The 23189-nt window shown below is 38.3% G+C and overlaps 1 protein-coding gene across 2 annotated transcripts in view; it reads right to left on the reverse strand.

Annotated features, from left to right (window-relative positions):
- PHIP (pleckstrin homology domain interacting protein) overlaps positions 1 to 23189 on the reverse strand; it is a 100322-nt gene that overhangs the window by 54832 nt on the left and 22301 nt on the right. For both annotated transcript variants that reach the window (XM_065730936.1, XM_065730935.1), the window contains exons 8-15: positions 20427 to 20648; positions 19794 to 19894; positions 11583 to 11653; positions 10686 to 10786; positions 10549 to 10589; positions 9453 to 9551; positions 6911 to 7064; positions 5854 to 5988 (exon numbers count right to left, since the gene is read on the reverse strand). In XM_065730936.1, the coding sequence (XP_065587008.1) occupies positions 5854 to 5988; positions 6911 to 7064; positions 9453 to 9551; positions 10549 to 10589; positions 10686 to 10786; positions 11583 to 11653; positions 19794 to 19894; positions 20427 to 20648 (924 nt within the window). The remainder of the gene's footprint in view (positions 1 to 5853; positions 5989 to 6910; positions 7065 to 9452; positions 9552 to 10548; positions 10590 to 10685; positions 10787 to 11582; positions 11654 to 19793; positions 19895 to 20426; positions 20649 to 23189) is intronic.

Here is a 23189-nt window from a genome sequence, read left to right on the forward strand (position 1 = left end):
ATTCTGGTATAGAGATTTAAATGAAAATATGCCTGAGTCGAAAACAACAATTCTTACCCCCACTCCCCCAAACACAGGTTTCCATGTGTTCGGGGGAATGCCTCATCCTACCTTACAGCAACTACAGCTATCGAAGATAATGCTGTTGCTGTAGGTCTCAATGAAAAAGCGTGTCTTATGCTTCGGACTGGAGTTTTTCCAGGACAGCAAAGAACTGTTATAGTATACTCTATACTTAGTCCAACACTGATGCAACAGGCAGGTCAGCATTCCCCTGGAGCCTTGAAATCCTTAAGTTTTTCCCTGCTGGTTTTCCTAACGCAGGACAGAGGATATAAGAATGGCTAACACCCACTCAAGCAATAATAGTTACAGCACTGTAAGAAAGCATCCATTCTTCTTCAAGTATCAATCTGGTTTCCAGGGGAAGCAACATGCAGTCAGGGAGAACAATCATGTTTCATGGAGAGATTAAAGTTTTTCTTTTGCACAGTAACTGAGGCTGAGGATATGGGAGAGGGAAAAGATGTTTCACGTGGATTTCTTTTTCTTCCTTTCAGAAAGTTGCTTCAAAACACTAGTTTACAGAGTTACAGTGCACTTCTGAAGTACACTCATGTAATTCTTTGGAATCAGCAAACTTGTAACAGCTGAAGATATACAGTGTGACCTTCAAGTGCCAGAGGCTAAGGTGGCCGAGCCTTTCAATAAGTTGGAAAAGGGCACAAAGGCAGGAAGATTTTGAAGTATTCAGATTTGTCAATTTGAGACTGTAAAAACATTCTTTCTGTATCAGTATTTCAAAGCATTCTTCAGAATACGAAGGCCACCTTTGAACTCAATTCAAAGTATCTTCCAGAAATATAATTTACCCAGAACATGTCCCAAAAAGCACTGTAATACACAACTGCACTCACAGAAGGTCTTAAAGCTAAGGCAGAAACAGGAACTGGTCCAAAGTCTTCACAAGCATTAGGAGTAGAACTCAGCAACTACAGGCAAGAGTCTCAAACTAACAACTTCAAGCATATAGGAGCTCCTGAGGCACGTGGATAACATGATGCATAAAGAAGTCTACTAATGGCTACACAAAGCATGACTTCTCCAAGATTCAACTTGCAAAGAGTCAATCCAGGAAGGCATTACAGAAGTATCTCATCATGTAAAATCTTCAGGTTGGTGGGTTTTGCTTGGTGTTGTTTGTTTGGTTTTGGTATATCAGGAGAACCTCTTTGTTTTTAAAATATAGGCATCAGTACTCCTACTTGCCTACTTATTAATTTCTACTTTACACAAAGTGTTTTCTCTTATTTTAAACATAAAGGTCAGTCAAATACTCTGTTAACCAATACAAAAGCTTACAATAATTGCAATGCCTACTTAAAATATTTAATCAGGTATCAGATTCAAGCAATGACATTTGCAGATAACAGTGCAAAAATAAAAAAAAACTTTTCTATAATTAACACTTTGGAAATTCCCACCCATTCCTAGTCCTTCATTCTTGCTACTGTACTACAGTCATCATATTTTCAGTTGCATATTTGCAACCAATGGCAGTAAACATACATTCCTGTAACTGTTAAGCTATGCTGTAAACCAAAAAAAAAAAAAAAAAGAAAAAAGAAAAAAAGAACCCCACACAACGGAGCAAAAGGCTTTTTAGTACATCTCCTGGAATTGTTTAGAGAAGATATTTTTCTTTAAACATACTTCTACCGGGCAATCCATTCATAGTACAAGTAGTATCTGTTTTATTGCAGGAGAAACCTACTCAATAAAGCTGCAGACAGAAGGAATGTCCACTGCAAGCAGTCTGAGCTGGCAGACCTCAGCCCTGCCAGGTATTGCAGAAAAGTCACAGAAATCAAAGAAAAATCAAGGGCAGGACACCATAGAGATATTTGGAGTCAGACTCAACAAACACTACTACAACACCAACAAAAAACAACCCAAACCAACCAAGACTTTTGCCTCTTCTGAATGTTACTAAGTACCTCCTTTTTGATCTGGAAGACTCGCGCTCCTGTAGTTTTCCTGTCAGACATTCTTAGAACTGAGAAACTGTTGTTAAGGCCTACAGAAATTTTAGGTGTTAGGCCAAGTTGCAATATACACCTTTCAAGTGACAACACCAGAATTCCAAATAAACCAAAACTGTTAAGTCTAATAAAAAGTCAACATGCCTCAGATTCAAGATTCAAAACGCTCTACAGCAGCACAACTTCAAGAGTAAATTGGGCAAAAAAAGTCCAGACTAGAAATTCACAGATGAGACAACCTCCTGGGTAAGTAACAGGTGCTGAGCTGAACACCTTGCCATCTGAACAGAAAACAGAATTTAAGTCTTCTGTTTCCTAGCTGAACTTCAGTAGGCAGTAACAAAGAGTTGCTAGCCACCCATGTCCTCATTTCTGTTTGTGAGAACTTGCACACAAGGCACTCAGATGCCACACTGAAGACTGGAATAAGAAATAGGAATTCAAATGCACCTCTATACACTTTATCACCAAGTAGCTATTATGAGACAGCTTACCGTTCAGCATATTTTTTTCCTGCATCCACTAAGACATTCAAATCTAACATACTGTTCGTTACACTTAGGATGTGCTGGGATATCACATTCCACTTTGCAGATGAGCAACCATATTCTCCAAGAGCTCAAGTGCCAAAACTATCAAGTCATTCAGTGAACCTAGGCCCTGAGTAATGAGCTACAGTTTCAACATCTACTAGGTTTGTGCTGTCCTTCTATGGAAAAAAAACATTGTTTTTGTGAAATATATAAGCTCTAAAACAAAGCAGTAGCGACCACTTAAGGTTTATTACCCTGGGTTTCTTTGCAAGTCTTCTAAATGTTCATCTACACAAGGAAGTTACAACTTGTGAAATTACCCTAATATTACAACACCAAAACCACAAACTCAGTTGATTCCTTGAAAAAAGGAATGCTAAAAATACACAAAGAACACATTTTACAATTGCAGCTGTACTAAACCAAGAAAGGCAAACATATTACACAGGCTACAAACAACAATAAACAGTTGTATTTGGAATGACTGTAAGTTGCACGTGCAAAATTTGCTGCATCTCCAAATTGTTTAAAAAGCCTCTGACTTCTCAATTTTGATATTCCTATGGCAAATTTCACAACTTGGGATAGGAAATATATTTATTGAGTTTAGCTGATCCAAGTCTTTAAGCTAATCCAGTAGCGTATGAGATCATGAACGAAGATCTCAAGCTGTGCAATTAAGACCAATACAAATAAATTAATACATAAATGAATCTATCACCACAGTGAAGACTACAAGTGAAAATATGGAATATACAAATTATATGGGTTTACTCTCAGGAAGTATGTGCAGACAGTCACTTATGGGATCAGATTTTACTATTAATTATAAAGACAAAAATCTGTCAGAAACCAAAGGTGTTTCAGATTCAGTTGTGACTGTGCTAAATAATTTACTAGCAAATTCAAAGTTAATTAAAAAAAAAAAAACAACAAACCCAAAGAGAACATTCTGCTCAACACTCAGTCTCTAGGTGACATCTGTCTGCAACAAAGAGAGGAACCCAGGTTTCTGCGCCTTGATATAAATTCAACACAACAAAAAAATGTATCTGGCTGCTAAGGATTTGCAATTCCACATTCATTGACTGGATAAAAGGAATTAAGTTTCAAACTGACTGACACCACTCAAGTTTTGATTTTTGATGCTGACAATGAAAGAATTCAGACTGGGGACCTTAAAAATACCCAACTCCATTTTCAGGATTGACGTGTTTTAGATCTAACAACCATTCCATCAAGGATGGGAATACCTGACTGGACTAATTATCATTAATAATCACCTAAGATTTTTCCTAATTCAACCAACGTCCCCAAGGTCTAGAATTTTTACAGGAGCTTTTGTTATGAAAAAGACAGTCAGTACTAGTTCCATTACTACAGACACTTTTGTCAGGCAATGATGGGAGGTTCTTGAATGGCAAAGTAGATACCTCATGTCATTCAACTTTCAGGATTGGTTCTTTCCCATCCCTTTCTGTTTTTCTGAAGTATGAGATGACACACTGAATAAGCCCATGAACATTACAGCACTTATCAGAATAATTTAATAGTGGCTAATGTAATGCTGTTCCCAGTTGGTACACTGGTTAGGAAGCTGAGAAAAGATTAGCAGCTCTGCTCATTTGTGCAGACCCTTAGTAAAGCCAAACGCTTAGCAGTCGCAGCTCTGTAACAATAACTATGCAAACCATTTCATACTCCAGGAGCACCTTTTCTCCCTTATCTAAAAACCCTCCAATTACCACTCTTGACTTTTGAGGTATCAGAGAACACAGGTGAAACACGCAGACACTGTAGAGTGACCTCTCCTGGATACCTGGCTCTCACATCTTGGAGAGAGACAATTGCCAGATTTACAGTTGCCCCACCTAACTCAAAAGGCAGGTATTATCACATTTATTTCTAACATAAAGCATTTATTATTAGGCGCTGAGTGCTTTTGATTATCTATACGTTTCTTTACAACTCTGAAGATCTTCAAATGAGATTTTCAAACTTTTTCCGTGCTTATGCTTCTAATCACTCTTGATACGCACATTTCAGTTTTTTCAAAGGGTTGCCTGAAGTCCCAGGCATCTGTGATTTCAATTCTGACAGCTCCTGAATGGACTTGTCTTATATACAGCAAATGAACTCAGCCTGCTCTAATGTTAAACTCCATGAGAACCATCATCCATCTGCTACAAGTAGTAGAAGAAAGGTATCCTAACAACGCAGTGAGGACATACACCTCAACTGGTAACAGTGAGCAGCAGTGAAGAACAAAGATCTGTACTTGTAGCTCCAAGCTAATGGATTGGGTTCCCTCTTAAGTTCAGTTATAGAAATCAATGCAAAAGGAACAGTGCTAAACTAAAATATTGCTGTAGGTTGCTCTCTCTCTCCCATAAATTTCAACAGAATTTCTTCTTCATGAACTGCCCTGAACACTGAACAAAACTTTCTCTGGGTTTAGAGTGACACTCCTAGCTTGAGTCCATTTCTAAATGTCTAGTCCTCATTTTCTTTTTTTTTTTTTTTTTTACCAATATGTTTATGTCAGATATTTTCTTTAGATGATCTTTATGCTGATTTCCGAGACAGTCATTCCACTACAGCTGAAAGCTGAATGAAGCTTATTCTACAACATTCCAAAAAGACAATTCTACAAATTTTCTCAAGTAGTAGGCAATGTCTGAACTGCATAACACAATACCTTTTTGAAGAAAAAGATGCATAAGACCTACATAGTATCAAGAAGCAGAATGAAATACCCGTTACATCCATCTTCCAGAAGAACTAGTATAAAGCAGAACAGACCATAATTGAAACCTCTGTGTGGAGGAGCTCTACAGAAAGGCTGACAGTATTCAGTCACGACTGAGGCAGCATACAACACTGTACGAGATCAGGTGACTCCTGAAGAGTTTTAGTCAGATTAAGAATTTGTAAAACAAAAAATAAATGTGCTTCTATCTTGGTTTCCCAGGCATGAAATAGAGTGCTACAGGAGGGTCTCTGTCACACTGTCTCTTAACCATGTTAACTAGCATTCCAATTTCACGTGGATGAAGCACACAGAAAGATGACACTATGGAATACAGCCAGAAGACTTTTCACATTTTACAGATGCAGTATTTGTCCCACTAAACTGATCAGAAACATCTCTTTTCTGGATGCAGGACCTTGGCCTCTATTACGAATGCATGCTTCAAGATAGCCTATATAAGAATGCATTAAAAGCAAAAAGTTTAGAAAGGTTGCCTTGGCATATCTGCATAAAGCATAGTAATTACCATATTAAAGTACGACCGGATTTTGACCCCTCTTGCCAAATCCCATACTATGACATTTCCATCATGTCCAGCAGAGAAGAGAACTCTTGGATCAAATGGATGTGGTTCAAGTACAAACACTTCATCTTCATGGCCCTGAAATTAAAAATATAGCAAGATAAACAAATGGATTATCTCAAATACTATTCAATACGGTAACACCAACAACTACAGTGTTAACCCATGAAAGCATTCATCATGTAACAATTACTTGACTACAGGCTGATTTTTTTTTATGACTTTTTTAATGTTTTTCAATTTTTTTGTATCTTCATACTATATTCCCTTCCTCCAACTGCAATTTTAGCTTTATAAGTACGTCAAGTATGACAGCTTCATAACAAGCTTGCCCCACAGTTTTCATTACAATTCTATAAGACTGGAGTTTACATTCAATATATTTTTTAATCCTAATGCTTTTAGACTTCAATTTGTTTAGATATGGTATTAATTAGAAATTTAATTCAGATCCCTTCAAGAATTAACTATAACACTGAAGTTAGACAACTACAGCTCCAGAGTTAACATTAAGCTGAAAGCTTTGCTTAAAATATTCCCGTCTCTAGGTACCTACAGTTACCTATTTTCTCAGCTAAAATAAGCAAAAACCATTAGCAAAAAAATGTATTTTCTCTTGAAGACAGCTTTTTTTGTATTCACAGAATGTTGAGATTGCACTAACAAGTGTCTGTATTTAATCAAGAGAACTACATCTATTAACTGTATTTCAAACATCTACCAAACTAAATGAAGTTCAAAAGAAACGACTGTTTCCATCTCTCCTTCCAAGACAGTATTTTAAGAAAAAAGTCAAAAGTTAATTTCAGACATCTTAAACGATAATGACAATTTGTAAATTTCAAGCTTTATTTTCTACAAAGCAGCTAAGATATATTTTAATTTCACTTAAACTGTCTAAATACATTTGACAAAGCTGCAGAAAAAAATGCGTAAGGAAGAATGCATACATACATAAATTCTGCATTTCAGATTGATAAATCAAGGTAGAGCACCTTACCATGAGAATATGAATGAGTTGACCAGTGAATGAATTCCAGACTTTCAGTGTCATGTTATTGACTGCAGTTATAACAGAATTGTCATGGCGGTCCCACGCCACCATGGTCACTTTCAGTTTTGTGATTTTATCTTCTACACCTTGTAGAGTTTGTCTAAAACAAAAAAGCAAGAAGATTTTCAAAGCAATTCTAGTCTGATAAAAAAAACATTATGGCTGTAACAAATAATGATACACCTGTATTTTACTTTATTATTAAAAACATCAGCACTGGTTATTCAAGAAAGCAGAGATATATGACAGATACTATCCATTTTTCAACACACAATTGGAAAAGAGCTATCGATTCTTAAACAATGACTATGGAGTTCTCTCGATATTTTAAAGACTGTGTTACATACACCTAGCTACAATTCAAATCCATAGCATTTGTCGAGTTAGCTGAAGAACAAAAATCCAAACTCATCAATTAGTGAACAGAAATTTAGCCTGGAGTACCTATGTTATGTATTTACAAACACAGAAAGAAGTATTCTCAGACTTCTAAATGAGTTAAAATTCTCAGGGAACAGTACAATATCACCACACTGATAACACCTTACTATCAGCAAGTTGCACTTAATCTTGCATGGATTTTAATTTTATTCTTATAAAAACGGACTTCTAGCCAACTGTAACATAATCCATTAGAATGCCCCCAAATATCACCAATAAAGTGGACAAAAACATAGAATCTTCCATGTAGGAGGGATGCTCTGAAAGTAATGCCTCCAATTTATTACATTGGTCAGTGACATCAGAGGCAGATGTCAGCAGCATGGCAGTAGAGGCTGAACCTTCCAAACAATATTCTGTTCCATTTTGTTTCCATGTGTCAGATGGCAGAGGTGCAGTCTGACAATATGGCACCTGACACGGAAATGACGATGACGCAGAAGTGCACAACTGAGTTCCTCCAATAAAAAACAACTGCACCTGCTGACATTCATTAACATTTGCTGAACACTGAGGGAGACCAAACAGTGATGTGAGCACAGCAAGGCAGTGGGTGGTGCACTTCAGCAGTGGTAACAGCAGGTCACCTCCACTGGTGCAAACTTAGTAAAAGCACAGCATGCGGGCTCTTGCTCATCGCTGGCAAAAATGCACAGCTAATGGTGGAGACTGCTGAAATTACTGCTTTGTAGCTGAGAATTTCCTCTAACAGCATTACTGTACTCTTCGTGTCAGCTGTAGTTTCAATTGAAATAAACAGGAGACATTACTTTTGGATCACCCCCATGTCGAAATACATTATATAATTATATATACTGTACAGTTCAAAACTGCAACATACCGTTATAGTTAGATTCCTCTCTAAATAATGCAGAGCACAGGAGACTTTTTCTAAACTAAATTATTTCCATTCACTGCACCAATTTCATTATCTTTGATTAAACTGTGCTTTTGCAAAAAAATAAAAGATCACATGCAGAATTGCACTTAACCCCCAATCAAAAGGGACAAAATAGAATTCAACTACACTACTGAAACGAACAGTTCTGTTTCTCTAAGAAGTTCAGCATTTTGACCATTATTATGAAAGAGAACCCATTGTTATTTTTTCCAGGATCAATTCAAGCTAATAATTTTTACAGGCTACATTTCAAAGGAGAAATAACTCAGACTTTGTTTTGGAGTGGTAAATGCAAAACAGATTCCATCCAAAAGTTTTATACTTGTGTTTTATTGTGCCTGCCCATAACAAGATACCTTCTTATCCAAACTTGCAAGTAAATTGTAAGAGTTCACTTAGCCATCTCTACCATCCCTCTCTTAGTCTTTCAGATGTCTGTTCACAAGATTACTTTAGCTTTTTGGGTTTTTTTTTTTTGCATTAAACAATGTCCTTTAAATTACTCAATATGATAAGTTAATGGGAAGGGTTTACCCATTAAATCACTCTAAATCTTCATAATAATTTAACATTGGAAAATATTTCCTCCATGCAAAAACAAAATCTACCAATCCTTCATCTTCAAATCTTCTTTATCATTTAGTCTACTGTACAGAAGTCTTCCATACTCACAAAGCCTTGTAAATTCTCAGATTATTCTAGCCAAGTAGAATCCATTACACTGCAGGTGATTTATTTGCTCTGGCACATGGTATGAATAAACTCAAAATCCCTTTTCTGGGCACATAGATTCCACGTGAACTTTTAAATATCACTAAAATGCAAGAAATCTCAGTAAGAGATCTGACCTGGTTTTCCTAGCCCATAAACCTAAGTAAAAAGCATGAGTCTGGCCTTCAGCATGTCTCGTGTATCTGGTTAGATTAAGTGAGTAGAAGAGTACTAATGGAGCTATTATCAGGACCAAACTAATTTCCACAATTGAATACAGAGCAAAATATTTGTTTTCATTGGACTTCGACAGCTAGACAAGCATACTGCACATTTAATTCATAATCATTAAAGATGGATTAAAAAAAAAGTGAGCAAACAATATAAATGGACTTCAAGTATCTATGGAATAACAAAACATTTTACATTACTTACCCTGATGGGCGTGTAGCCATATCTAACAAAATGCTTTTCCATTCCCTTCGCTTAAATTGCCAGATTCGTGCTGTTCCATCACGGCTTCCACTCACAAATCTAAGAAAAGGGGGAAAAAAATGAATCAGAGATTAAAGACACTTGTGCAAAAAATAGTAGAAGCTAGAGAACTCAGAACTCAAAAAGATATGCTAAAGTATAAGGAATCCATACACTGTAAGAATGCTGTACTACTGGACTGAGGTGAAAATACACTTCACATACCAGTAAAAAATTAAGAGCCTGTAAAAAGTGGAATTCATTTCCCTAATGTGAACCCCTTCCAAACAAATTACACTTGGACCATAGAGCACCTAGCACAGTTACCACACTGCTCTGGCATTGGGACATAAAAGCCCAGTGAGCATTTTAACACTGTAATTCACCTATCACTTCATGTAAAGCTACAGAAGTGATTTAAGAGATGAAAAAAGCTGAAGTGAGAGCTGCAAGCTGAAGTGGAGTTTCAGTTTAAAACAAGCAAAGTCTATTACAATACTTATCTGAATAGCTGTAAACAAGCTTGGACTTCTTTCCCACCTTTTTCTTTCCCTTTTTTGGGGGGTCAGAAGGAAGAGAAAGAGGTGGATGGAGGAACACAAAGAAGTGTGCTTTGCAACTGCTTGCTCTGCAATAAAAGTTTACGCTAGAGCATTTGAATGAAATATCAGAAATTTCACAATAAATTGAGATATTTTCTTCAGCATTCTTCACATCCAAAATTCAGAATTTCAATGAAGCATTAAAAAAGGATAGCTAAACAAAACCTTGTCTGATTTTGTTCAATCGTTTTCCATTTATCCAACAATCACTTAACTGAGAATTAATTCTTTTTTTATTAACCTGTATTTCTCCGTTCCTTAGTTTGCACAATTCATTGCAATGAAGACAGGTATAAAGCTGAAAGTTACTATTTAAAACAAATTATAGTTTCAGGTGCTTTCTATGTTGAAGACCATACAGTAAAATCAGTTTTTTTCTAACTACATCAAAAAGCTGATATTTACAGGTCTCCAAGTCAAAAGACTATCTCTGAATAAACAAATGTTTTGCTTACCTGCTACTACTATTAGAAAACTGAATGCTGTCAACTTTGTCCTATATAAAAGAAAAAAACATTATCAAAAGTGATTCCAAACTAAACAAAATCATTATTTAAAGCAAATACATATGTAATTTTAATGAAGTATTTACAGTATGAAACTCCAACTCTGATATCTTCTCTGGCTGACCTGATCCAAAGAAATAAACCCTAATGATGTGATCTGTACTCCCAGTAGCCAGAAACATTCCACCTGAGAAAAGAAAACACAGATAAGACATAATAACAGAAACAGGCAAGCTGATATTATAGAATTTTCTGATGTGACTAAGATTAAATATTTGTATTTATTTTCTTGTATGTACAGCTGTATCTCATTTTAGTTCCGTCTGTAACCGACCCTTCAGTAAAAACAAAAAAAGTTCAGAAACTCAAGTTTAACTTGAGTTGAATTACATCACATTTGATGTCACATAAATAGGGATCTGGAAACGTACCCAAAAGGATAGCACACCACAGTGATTTGTTTGTGATTCAGCTCTTAATGGCCTCAATCTTAAAGTGGATAGAATGGAAAAAGAGCTCCAGTAACTCCAAAAATATTTCTCCATTTTACTATTTTATCTTTGTTTACACCACATTCTTCACCAATTGCCAGCTCCAGGAATCAGTAAAATTCAGAGCATGAGAACCTGCTAATCAACGTCTTCTTAACAAAATCCCTATAAATTCTGTTTTTGATGAAGTTGACCTTCAGAATCATTCTGAGGAAAAAGGTTTTACCACTTTTTAAAGAACTGTGGTGAAGAAACTTCCTTTCAACGTTTTATGTTCAACTGTTGTCCAGAGCTTCTGCATCACCAAGAGTTAATGCACAGATTCTGAACGTTATTAACACTTTGTGTTTTTGTCAGTAACAATTTTAACTCAATTTCATTGTATTAACAAGAAATATCCTACAGTAACTGCATTTGACTTGACTTTAGTCTCCAAACAATTTCTTAAATTGAGATAAAGACTAAATAAATCAACAAATCATAGTCTTTTACCAGCACTAAAAGAAGAGCAGATCATCTGGACTCCAGGCCGAGGGCGTTCCGTAAACTTTGTTGGCCTCGGACTACAATAAAAGATACAGTTGAATTATTTCCTAATACGGCTTCAGAAAGAAAAAAAAAGCCAGTGTCTTAGAAATAAAGCACAGAGAGAGAATTAAATATGACAGAACAGATGGCTGCCCATCTATAAACCATTTGTGGTAACTACGCTTCATGATCTGATCTTCAGGAAACTAAGACATACATATGGACCAAGCAATTACATGTGGCACAGTTCTGAGTGATACAACTTAAATCCTGTGTCTCTCTCCCCTCAAATATTGACACAGAAAACATCTCCCTTTAAGTCACCTGTAAAGTGGAACGGAACACCAGAGCCATACCCAGGGTTCAGTTTTAAACCACTGAGTATATCAGAGCTTTAGTTTTCTCCTGCTGAACATGATCGCTTCTACTAAAATACACACATGAAAAAATGTAAATAAATTTGATGTTTTTTTGGTTTTTTGGTTTTTTTTACAGTGTTAAAGACAGGAGTTTCTTCTGAAAGCACGTGTTAATTGCAGGTAGCACTAGTTCCATATAGACCCCACAGAATGTTATGATAATGCCTGGATGCATTAAAGAGGTATTACTTCATGCACTGTGCTTCCAGTCAGGTATTTTAGTACCTGATGTGCAAGCAGAACTAAAGCATCAACGACTTGGCACTTTAAGAGTACATGTACAAAAACAAAACTAAATCTGGTCCTTCAATCACTTCAGTTCTGCTCACATACTGCAGCAACCCCAGATCAGTAGGTGGTCTTGCACAGAATACCATCTGCAAACTTCAGCCCTTAAAGAATAAACTTGCGTGAGAACAGCAGCATTACACCCACAAGTGTCATCACTAAAGATCTGTTTAACATAAAAGAATGCATGTTCTTGATTTATCTAAAATTTTCTCTTTCCAAATCAAAAAGGCTTTTTTTTTTTGTTTTCAGTTGAAGGCAGAGGTGGAGAGAGGTCTCTTAGCATATCAGTTATTGCTATCTCAAAGGAAGTAGTAAGTGTTAAACCTTAAGTTCATAAGTTCATAAGTTCATAAGGTTGGAAAGGACCTATAAGATCATCTAGTCCAACCATCCTCCTATCACTATCTCTACCCAACTACTAAATTAAGTCCTTAAGCACCTCATCTAAACGCTTCTTGAACAGCGCTAGGGATGGTGCCTCAACCACCTCCCTAGGCAGGCCATTCCAGTGCCTGACCACTCTTTCAGAAAAGAAATGCTTCCTGAGGTCTAATCTAAATCTTCCCTGGCGCAACTTGTGGCCATTCCCTCTCGTCCTGTCATTACTTATCAGGGAGAAGAGGCCTACCCCCTCCTCACCACAACCCCCCTTCAGGAAGTGGTAGAGTGCAATAAGGTCTCCTCTGAGCCTCCTCTTCTCCAGACTAAACAATCCCAGCTCCCTCAGCCGCTCCTCATAAGACTTGTGCTCCAGACCCCTCACCAGTTTTGTTGCCCTTCTCTGAACACGCTCCAGGGCCTCAATGTCCTTCTTGTAGTGAGGGGCCCAAAACTGAACACAGTACTCGAGGTGCGGCCGCACCAGAGCTGAGTACAGGGGGATGATCACCTCCCTGCTCCTGCTGGCTACACTATTTCTAATACAGGCCAGGATGCTGTTGGCCTTCTTAGCCACCTGTGCACACTGCCGGCTCATGTTGAGCCGAGCATCAACCAACACCCCCAGGTCCTTTTCCTCTCTACATTCTTCAAGCCATTCTGCCCCAAGCCTATAGCATTGCATGGGGTTATTGTGGCCAAAGTGCAGGACCCGGCACTTGGTCTTATTGAACCTCATCCCATTTTGCTCAGCCCAGCTGTTCAGCCTATCCAAATCCCTCTGAAGGGCCTCCCTACCCTCAGGCAGTTTGACACATCCTCCCAGCTTTGTGTCATCTGCAAACTTACTGAGGGTACACTCAATTCCCTCATCTAGGTCATCAATAAAGATATTAAACAAGATGGGCCCCAAAACTGACCCTTGGGGGACACCACTCGTTACAGGACGCCAGCTGGACTTAACTCCATTAACCACTACCCTCTGGGCACGGCCCTCCAGCCAGTTCTCCACCCAGAGAAGAGTGAACCTGTCCACACCACGGGCTGCCAGTTTCCTTAGGAGAATACTGTGGGAGACCGTGTCAAAGGCCTTGCTGAAGTCCAGGTAGACTACATCAACAGCCTTTCCCTCATCTACCTGTCTGGTCACCCAGTCATAGAAGGAGATGAGGTTGGACAAGCACGACCTGCCCCTGGTGAACCCGTGCTGGCTGGGTCTGATCCCTTTATTGCCATGCACGTGTCGTGTGATCTCCCTCAATATCATCTGTTCCATAACTTTCCCTGATACCGAGGTCAGGCTGACAGGCCTGTAGTTCCCCGGGTCTTCCTTACGGCCTTTCTTGAAGATGGGAGTCACATCGGCAAGCCTCCAATCTTGTGGGACCTCTCCAGATAACCAGGAATGCTGATAGATGGCAGAAAGTGGCTCGGCAATCACCTCTGCTAGCTCCCTCAGCACCCTTGGGTGGATCCCATCTGGCCCCATGGACTTGTGGCAGTTCAGATGGAGGAGAAGATGGTGTCTATATGGTGTCTATATGGTCTTAATGGTGTCTATATATAAACCAAAGTATTAAACACACTGTGAATAGCAGTTAAGAAATCTTTTTCCAACTTGTCCATTCAGTACAGGCTGCTTTTCTGTGAATCTTCCTTCAGGAGCTAAGATTACTCCTAACATCTCCCTGCCAGAAGCCATTGCAAGATACATTACACAAGACAGATCTATCACACAAAACAGTTCAAGTCCTTCATAAGTGCGATACTAACTTAAAATGAACTATCAGATGATTCAATATGCAGCTTACATAACATGGAGCAAGTGTTAATAGATAAATAGGCTGCTGTTTTCTTCCACTGTGGTTTGTGGACTCTGCCTTTGGAGTTAGGACAGCTGCAAAACAGAGCAAGTAAGCACTTATGTTCTAGTTTGGATAATCAAAGTCCCCAGCTTACATCTCTCTAATGTGTGCAATTTTAGCCATTAGGAAACAAGATTATGGCATTCTTTCACACTACAGCAGACTGCAATCTATACAATGAGCTGGACAATCAGTAACTTGGGGAAGCAAGGGAGGTGGACAAAAGGATAACATCAAGAAATACATAAAAAATTGTTTTGCTTTAACAAGCCTTCTCACTCTAATTATACAAGTGTTCGCAAGACACTAAGATACCTTCAACACTTCACAGGTCCAAGAAAGTCCTGGTAAGCCACTTTCCTCCCAAGAAGAGAGGCTTAAGTCAAAACACAGCCTGAACTAAAAGCAGCAGCCAAAAAACTCATTTGCACTATTTACTTCAACCAAGGACAACACTCCCCAGTACAAACAGCCTACAGCTCATCTTCAGTGCACCATCCTAGTGTGGGAACGGTTACACAACTCGAGCCATGCAGCCTAACCTCACTCTGGACAAACAACAGCTTAAGCATGATTTCTCCAAAAAACGCCTCCAGTTTGAGTCTTGGTTTACAAACCTCCAATGAACAAGGTCCAGCGTATCTGCATTGTAGAGTATGACCAGTTCCTCTAACATCAGCTACTTTCTGTGCAAGAAAGCAGATGCTAAGTATGCTAGCACCTTGAAGACAGTTGAGAAATTAACGAATTCTTGTCCAAAATAGGAATATAAAAATCATCAGCATGTGTATTGCTGAAGTTTTTGTTTCGAGTAGAGCTGACAAGAAGCAGTATAGCGAGTTCCTCTATCCAAATCTGTGAGACAGTTCTGCTGCCTCGTGCACTTGGCCTGCCAATAACAGACTAACACTGCAAACTCACAATCTAAATAGGTGGCATAAGAATAAGCAGAAAACACAGCATCTTCCTTAAAGCACTTATGCAAATATTTTGCAGCACAAATAACTTTTGTACACTGATAACCATTCTCCCTCATACTTGAGGCAATTACCCATCAATTTCAGATGATGCAAGGTTGATTTTCTCTTCTTCCCACAGTCACTTGTAACAGAACGCAACTCTTGTTTCTTCTACTCCAACAGTAACAGAGACTAAATGTGGGGAAAGGCATCAATCACTTAATTTCTTAATTATTTCCCTTTGGACTACTTTCATTGACCTCTTTACCTACAGAAACAACAGCCTTACCTTTTCCTCTATGTAGAAACAAAATTGATCTGACTGGAATTCTAATATTCCTGGGCATAGCCCCTAACTGCCTGGTCAGGAAGCTCTTCACTAAAAGAATGGGATCACACAGGTGGCTCTATTCAAGTAAAGAACATGCACCCACACCAGTCACAGAAGCATAAGAAAATAGTTGCAGAGTTGATCGCTCTTCTGAACAACATTGAGAATTTTGTGGTCTGCCACTCATCCTATGGCACAAAATCTACTGTAAAATCTCTTTTAGCAGCTTATAAAAACAAAGCTGTTGCCAGAAATCTCCTGTCTGGGGCGTGCATGTAAACAAAGCATTAACATGCCTCAATAATTAAGTTATCCAAAAGATTAGGAGACCAACATAGGATGCCTCTAATTTCAGAGATACTATTAATACAGCAACAGAACTGCTGGCAAACATATTACAGAAATCCTTGTGTTTTGAAGAGTGAAACAAATAAACATTTGCAGATAAAAAAAAGAACAACAGAAAACAGAACAGGGGTGGGACCTGTAAGAAAAAAAAATACAAATCAAGAACAAACACACAAAAAATACCTCATAACGGGTTTTAGGAATGAGATTCCTCTTTCCTTTGACAGTTACAACTGCTACTACTTATTTTCCCCCAGCACACCACTGAACAGATGTGAAAGGAATATGCCATGTTTTCACAGTCCTGAAAGAATCGTAGAAGCGTGGGGGTTGGAAGTGACTCTGGTTGGATATCTAGTCTGATGTTCTAGCTAAAACAGGTACCCTCAAGTAGGTTTGCACAGGAAATCATCTATGTTGACTCTGAATACCTCCAGAGAAAGAGACTCCACACCCTCTCTAGGCAGCTTGTTCCCGTGCTTGGTAATTCAAAGGGTCAATTGCCTCATCTAAAACCACAACAACCCTTACCTATTATTGAGGCAGAGTGCCCATGAACATGGCCTCCTTGTGAAAAACTACACTGGATTCCTAGTTTCACAGTATCATTAACATGATTTACAGGAGTAAACATGATGATAACAGTTAGACAAGTTTATAGTTTAGAAAACTAGGTAGAACTTCCTGTAACTAGCAAGGTTAAGAAGAGCAACATAGAGACTCTTCTGAGTGTGCAACTATTGCAGTATCCTATGTAAGATACAATTATGTTACAGTCCCAAAAGACACAAGTATTTGTTATTTAGACTTAGCACATGTTTTAGCTTTCATGAAAAAGCGTCAGTACTTCAAACACATAACAGCTCTGCTAAATTAGAACATATCTAAGAATAGCATCCTACCTTCAGCAGTAGCCAAAACTAGGTGTGTAAGAGCAGAAAAAGTACACTATGATAACTTTCAGTTCCTTCATTTAAGTTTTCGACGTATAATAATCTATGACAAGGAGTTTCATAGCTCAGTTGCACATTAAGAGCTATCTCCTTCTGACCTCTAATCACCTCCTAGTTTCAGTTGATACCCTCTAGCATAAGAAGAGTCAGCAACCAATTAAGTATTATGCAACCTCTTCAGGACACTCACAAATGTACAGGTCTCACTCACTTCACACGTTCACTTTCCAGTCTGAAAAGACACATGTAGGTTGCTCCAAAAGTAATGCCTCCTATCTATTTCTATGAAAATCACAAGAGATACAAAGGGCAAAATTACACTAGTTGATAGAGCACGTTCTCAGCTACAAAAAAAAAAAGTTGCCCTTAGTCTGTCTGTCTCTCCTCAACCCAAACAGGCAAAAGTCTGGATATGTCAAATCCAAACTATAAAGTGTGTGGTAGGACAGTCTCCAGCCAAGACTGGCAACATGCTCTACAGTACTCAAACTGGTATGGGTCTCAAGTTTCACAAGAAAAGTTGTCATCTTTGGCTCAATGCTTGAAGTTCAAATCTTCAGCACTACCAAGGGTCGCAATGTAGCGGTCAGAATTGATGGTCTGTCCAGACTTCAGAAAATCCTGGCGTGTAACCCCTTTCCTATCCCTAAAGACAGGGCACATCATTTTAACCAGCAAGGGCTACATGCACCTTTTCTCCTGTGAAATGTGGTGAATTCACATGTCCCCACTCCACAGACTACTCATTTTAACTCCAGCTCATAGTGGTAACATCACATCTTGTCACTGTTAATGATGCAATCCAAGGAATTGTCACCTTCAGCCTTGTACTGGTTCAAAAGATCTTGACAAGCTTGCAAATGGTCTACTGAATGGATCCACCTAGCGCACAGCTTGCAGTGTTCCAATGTTGCCACCATTGTTTCCAATGCATTCAAACTAACATTCAGATCTAAACACAGTTCCCTGGTTGTAATCCACCATTTAGCATGGACAAGCTGACTGCAACACTCTTCACTGAGTGGTGTCACTGCTGTGCATGACTGTCCAGAACATGGCTTGTCTTCTGTGTTGCCATTGCCACTGCTGAAACACACCACCCACCACCCCACTGCGCTTGCACCCACTGTTAGGACTCCGTAAATGCACAACAAACTTTGATAAATATCAATGGGTGCTACTGTTTTATGAATGGAGGAATTTAATGATACACCTTGGTTTCATATGCACTTCCATGTCAGATAGCATTTTGTCAGACTGTCCCTCTGCTGCCATCTGTCACACAACAGCAAAATGGAATGGAATGTCAGCAGGAAGGTTCACCCTCTACTGCCACACCACAACACCCACCTCTGACATTGTGACCCAACATAATAAAATAGGAGGCGTTATTTTAGGGGTGGCCTTGAAGTTTAAAGAGTCCCTCTGTCTCCTCAAACTCAGAATAGAAAATACCACAAGTTGTTAAAGATAGTAAAGATCCACTCACAAAGTTACTCCGCACTCTCCTGTTGAGCAACATGAATCACTGCATGATTTGCAATACAAGACTACCTTCTTTTAATTCTGCAAGACTCAACTGAACTGAACTCATTTATCTCAGGAACTTTTCTATAACTATTTACATACAAAAGGATTATTAAAACAAAAAAAACGCACCTTCATTCCTTTAAATGTTTTCTGAGTGCTAAAATTTGTATTCTACACTTACATAACATCATGGATAGGAATTGAGAATCCTCTACCATAAACAAAACCAGCTCGCTTGCTATGTTTTACCTCAAAACAAATTCCATCTAACTCCATGATTCATCCAAATATTCATCTCCCAGCTTACATACCGTAAGCCATTTAAGTCTCATTAATTCTACTACTCTCTAATTAGGAAAAGGGAAGAGATCCCTTCCTCAAAACTGAATTATCAGTGATTACTAACTATTTCCAATTTTACGCTCCAGATGTTTCACAATTAAGAAGGAGAAAAAACATCTGAAAGCCAGTGAAGAAGTTATTTTTATTAATAATAATAAATGATTTGAGGGCTCTGACAAGATTTTTCATATCTTATCCTTTGAAGGCAGAAACTTCAGAGTCAACTTCATCCACCAATACACAGCCCATGAGTACCACCTCCTACCATGCTACAGTAAAAAGCAACTAAGAACATGTTTTAGAGATAAGGTTTTAGAGATAAGAAAACAACAGACAAACAAACTAAAATTAACTCAGTCCTAATTTCTTGCTAGAACATTACCTCCTCCCACTAAAACTTAGAATCTCAAGTATGAACTGCCATCATCTCGTAGCACATTTTGTCAAATTTTTCATTTCATTTGGGATTAAGAGATGAGAACAGAACAAAAAGGCCAACTTTGATGTCACATTACTTGATTAATAGAGCCACAGAAAAAAATGGTTGCATGTTGACTTATCTGTACAAAAACCCTCAATGTTTAGTTAAAACATAACTGAGTCCTTAAAAGACAAGCAAGTTATAGCTACCCCCAGAAATGACCACATCCAAGTATTGCACAGGCAGTGAACCAACCAGTGACAAGACTTTTCTACAACATTTGTATATTATTCTTACTCACAAACAAATAAATAGCAACAAATAAAATAACAACTAACTTTATTTTAAGGGTGCCAGCATCCCACAGCCAAAAGCATATTGTTCCATCTGCGCCGGTTGAAGATAAGTATCTCTTTGAGCCACTGCACAGTGGAGAGAACTGGGGAGACAGGGAGAAGAAAAAAAGTCAGTACTCCAACAACACAGTGCTTCTCAGTATAATTTTCTTCCTACAGAACAACCTTTCTGGCTTGCCTGACAAAGCACTGTGGCTTCTCCCTCCCCACAATCCAAACTGTGCAATATCAAGCAACTCCAAACAGGAAGCAAAGCAAACTGTTCAGCAGCGACTGCAGTTTTTACTCAATTCACCTGGGCTCAGAATCACAGTCTGCAAAGGAATCATACTTCACAACAGAACTGCCAACATGTACCGTGCAATTTATTTATTTAATTTAAAGAAAAATTATCTATTTTTCCTCCCACAAACAGATTACATCTGGCATTTTTCAAGGATCAGATATCATAATAAACCTGCCATTTTTGCAACAAGTAACATGAAAATCCCTTCTCCCTTCATAGCTTAGCTGCAAGATCAACATTATTATTATTCTATGGAATGTTTTAGGGCAGTTTCATTTTCAGTTTAAAAATGCATATTACTAAAGTGACTTTGCAAAGCAAAAACCTACCTGCAATGACGTTATCGACGCGCTGTGGCCCTGCAGAACTGCTAAGGGTGCACAAGTTCGAAGGCACCAGACTCGGATCATTTTATCACAGCTTCCAGCAGCTATCATGGTGTTCTCATAGTTCACTGCCATATCAGATATTTCAGCTGCGTGCCCTCTCAGGGTAGCCAACAACCTTCCATCGTCTGTTGCCCAGATTTTTACAAGGCAATCATCTGATCCCTAGAAATACAGTAGAAATCATTAGCTGTTTTTAATCATACAGTTCAATTAGACAAAACTCAAGATACTGAGCATTTGGGTTGTTGTTTTTTTGTTTTGTTTTTTTCCTCCAACAGAAAAATCTCTCAATCTAAAACTTCTGTTCTGCACCCTGGTTCACTGGAAGAGGCTCATGCGATGAGATGTTGCTTTCCAAAACAGCTGTTATAAAGACCCAACAGGGGAAGCAGAACAGGACTCCAAGAAGCAAAGAACATGCCATAGCAAAACCTGTGCAATAAAAACATCAGCATCATATTAATCCCTTCCTCCCAGTTGTTGGGTTCATCTCACCAGATTTTATGTGAGAAAAAAGTTGGCATAGACAAACACGCAGAACAAAGGTCTGAGGCAGACAAAGTCTGGGGACAAACACCTCCATTTCCCTCTGCCTGCAGATATACCATATGCTCTGTAACTTTTATTTCAATCCGTTCTTGAAGCTCAGCAATTCAGAAAAAGTCATCTCAGGAGGCCAAGCTCATGAAATACAAATAAACCAGAGCCTTGAATTGACAAAACCCTTAGTAAGTTGTTCTACAAGGAAGTCACTCCCTTAGTTTGTACTTTAATTTAGCCTAAACTTTTCTCCTCCTCACCTAAAGCAGTTATAAAATGAACCACTGAAAATAAAATAAAACTAAAGTTCCACAGATAAATCTGCACAATGACATCTTTATTCAGGCTTATTTTACTTATTACCCAATTTATTCACTTTAAGCTACTGAGAAACCAGAGTAGAAAAATAACTGGGAGGCACACTCAGTCGTTCACATTTTCAAACTTATTTCAATGCACAATTCGACAGGCTCTAAACTTGCTCTTTAGAGCGTATAAACAAGAGTTAAAAGAAAAAAAGGCACCATTTTTTCCTCTAAGCTCTAAGTTTTAAACAGATTGGTTTAGTCCCTTCGCTTCCTTAAAGCGAGCATAGAAGCAGACTATAAAGCACCCATACTACTCAACTAAGACATTTCCTGTTTTTCTAGGTTTGAATTTGCACTTCTGTACCAAAAGCTTAGCAAAAGTTCCAAACTCTCTGTTAAGCTCAATCATTTAATTAGAAATCCACATGTTCCCAAAGTCAGTCATTAGTGCACTGAGATCATCAAGTCCTAAGCATTCTTCAAAGTTTATTATCCTTTTCAGGGATCAATGTAGGACAACAAGTTTTGTAAATTAAAAGAGCAGTTAACAGACAGTGAAAAAATACCTTTGCTATTGATTTTTACTACAAGTGGGTTTTTCTACCAGCTCTCTGGGCCCAAGAACGTTTAACTAAAATCTGGCCAAAAACAGTACCTACTTAACACAACGATGATCTGAAAACCATTATGAGCTCACTCTGTTCTACTGCGATCCCTCTAAGATTCTGAGTGTGAAAAGGCTTGCACATTCTTCTTAGAAGAACAGTTACAACCAAAAAATAAGCAAACAAACAAAATAAAACAGGGCAGATGAAAAGCGACGTGGTAAGTGAAATTCATGGTGATAAACATGATAAATACTTCATCCACAAAACAGAGACCTGAAATAAAGAAGAGAATAGGAATCCTGAAACTTTCAAAGGAATCCAAAACCTCCCAACATTCCAGAAGAGTAGGGATGGAAAAACTCTCACAAGTGGATTAATCTCTTAGGCAAAGCAAAAATATGCATGAGAACAGAGCCAAGCCATTAACATTAATTACTTGCATCACAGCGTAGAAATCTCAAACCACCAGCCCTGTTTTCCTTGGAGCTGCACAAGTAACACTCTCTGCAGAACCATACATATCACATAAAACATGCTTCTGCAGTTCTCACGTTGTAAGGATCAACATTATGAATAAACTACTCACTTACAGCTTGCAGTCATTCTACTGGATGAACAGACTGTTCAAAGAAAATAAGTAAATAAATAAAAGAGAACCCAATAAACTAAACCTTGCATTACAAGGCCCCTTAAAAAGCTGCTTGCAGAATGTAATTGATGGAGAACAGTCTGTGCATAGATAAAGAGAGATGTAAAAGAGTCAGAAACAAGGGGGATAAAAAACAAAGAAAGAAAGAAAAAGAATGCTAGCTTCAGGACTACTAATGCCACCTGGAAAAACCTCAGATGTCTATTTAACAGAGAACTGAGGAGAGCAGATCAGCATAAAAAAATCAGACTGCTTCCCACCAGCTGGCTCCAGGACAGCTATAGAGGCATGTGCCATACCTCTCTCCCCTGTAGAGGAAAATTAAACTGTTAACAAGTCTCAGCAAGAAAAATGACTAAGGTAAGTTGTAAATTCTGTAGCATCTTGGCAAGATAGTAATATTAGAGCTCAAATAAATCCATGAGATTCTGTCTGAACTGAATGGGATAATTCACAACTCTTAAAAATACTGTTCCAGTTCTACCAGCAAGAGCATCAGCTTACACCACAGCCTCCGTTTCCAAGGTTATGTCTGAAACTACTACAAATTATGTGCCTATTAAAAGCATTTGTCAAAAACAAATCCTAGAACGAGCTC

This window comes from Cyrtonyx montezumae, unplaced genomic scaffold (genome assembly GCF_038088225.1).
Source record: "Cyrtonyx montezumae isolate F1298 unplaced genomic scaffold, pur_monq_1.0 scaffold_13, whole genome shotgun sequence".
NCBI lineage: Eukaryota > Metazoa > Chordata > Aves > Galliformes > Odontophoridae > Cyrtonyx > Cyrtonyx montezumae.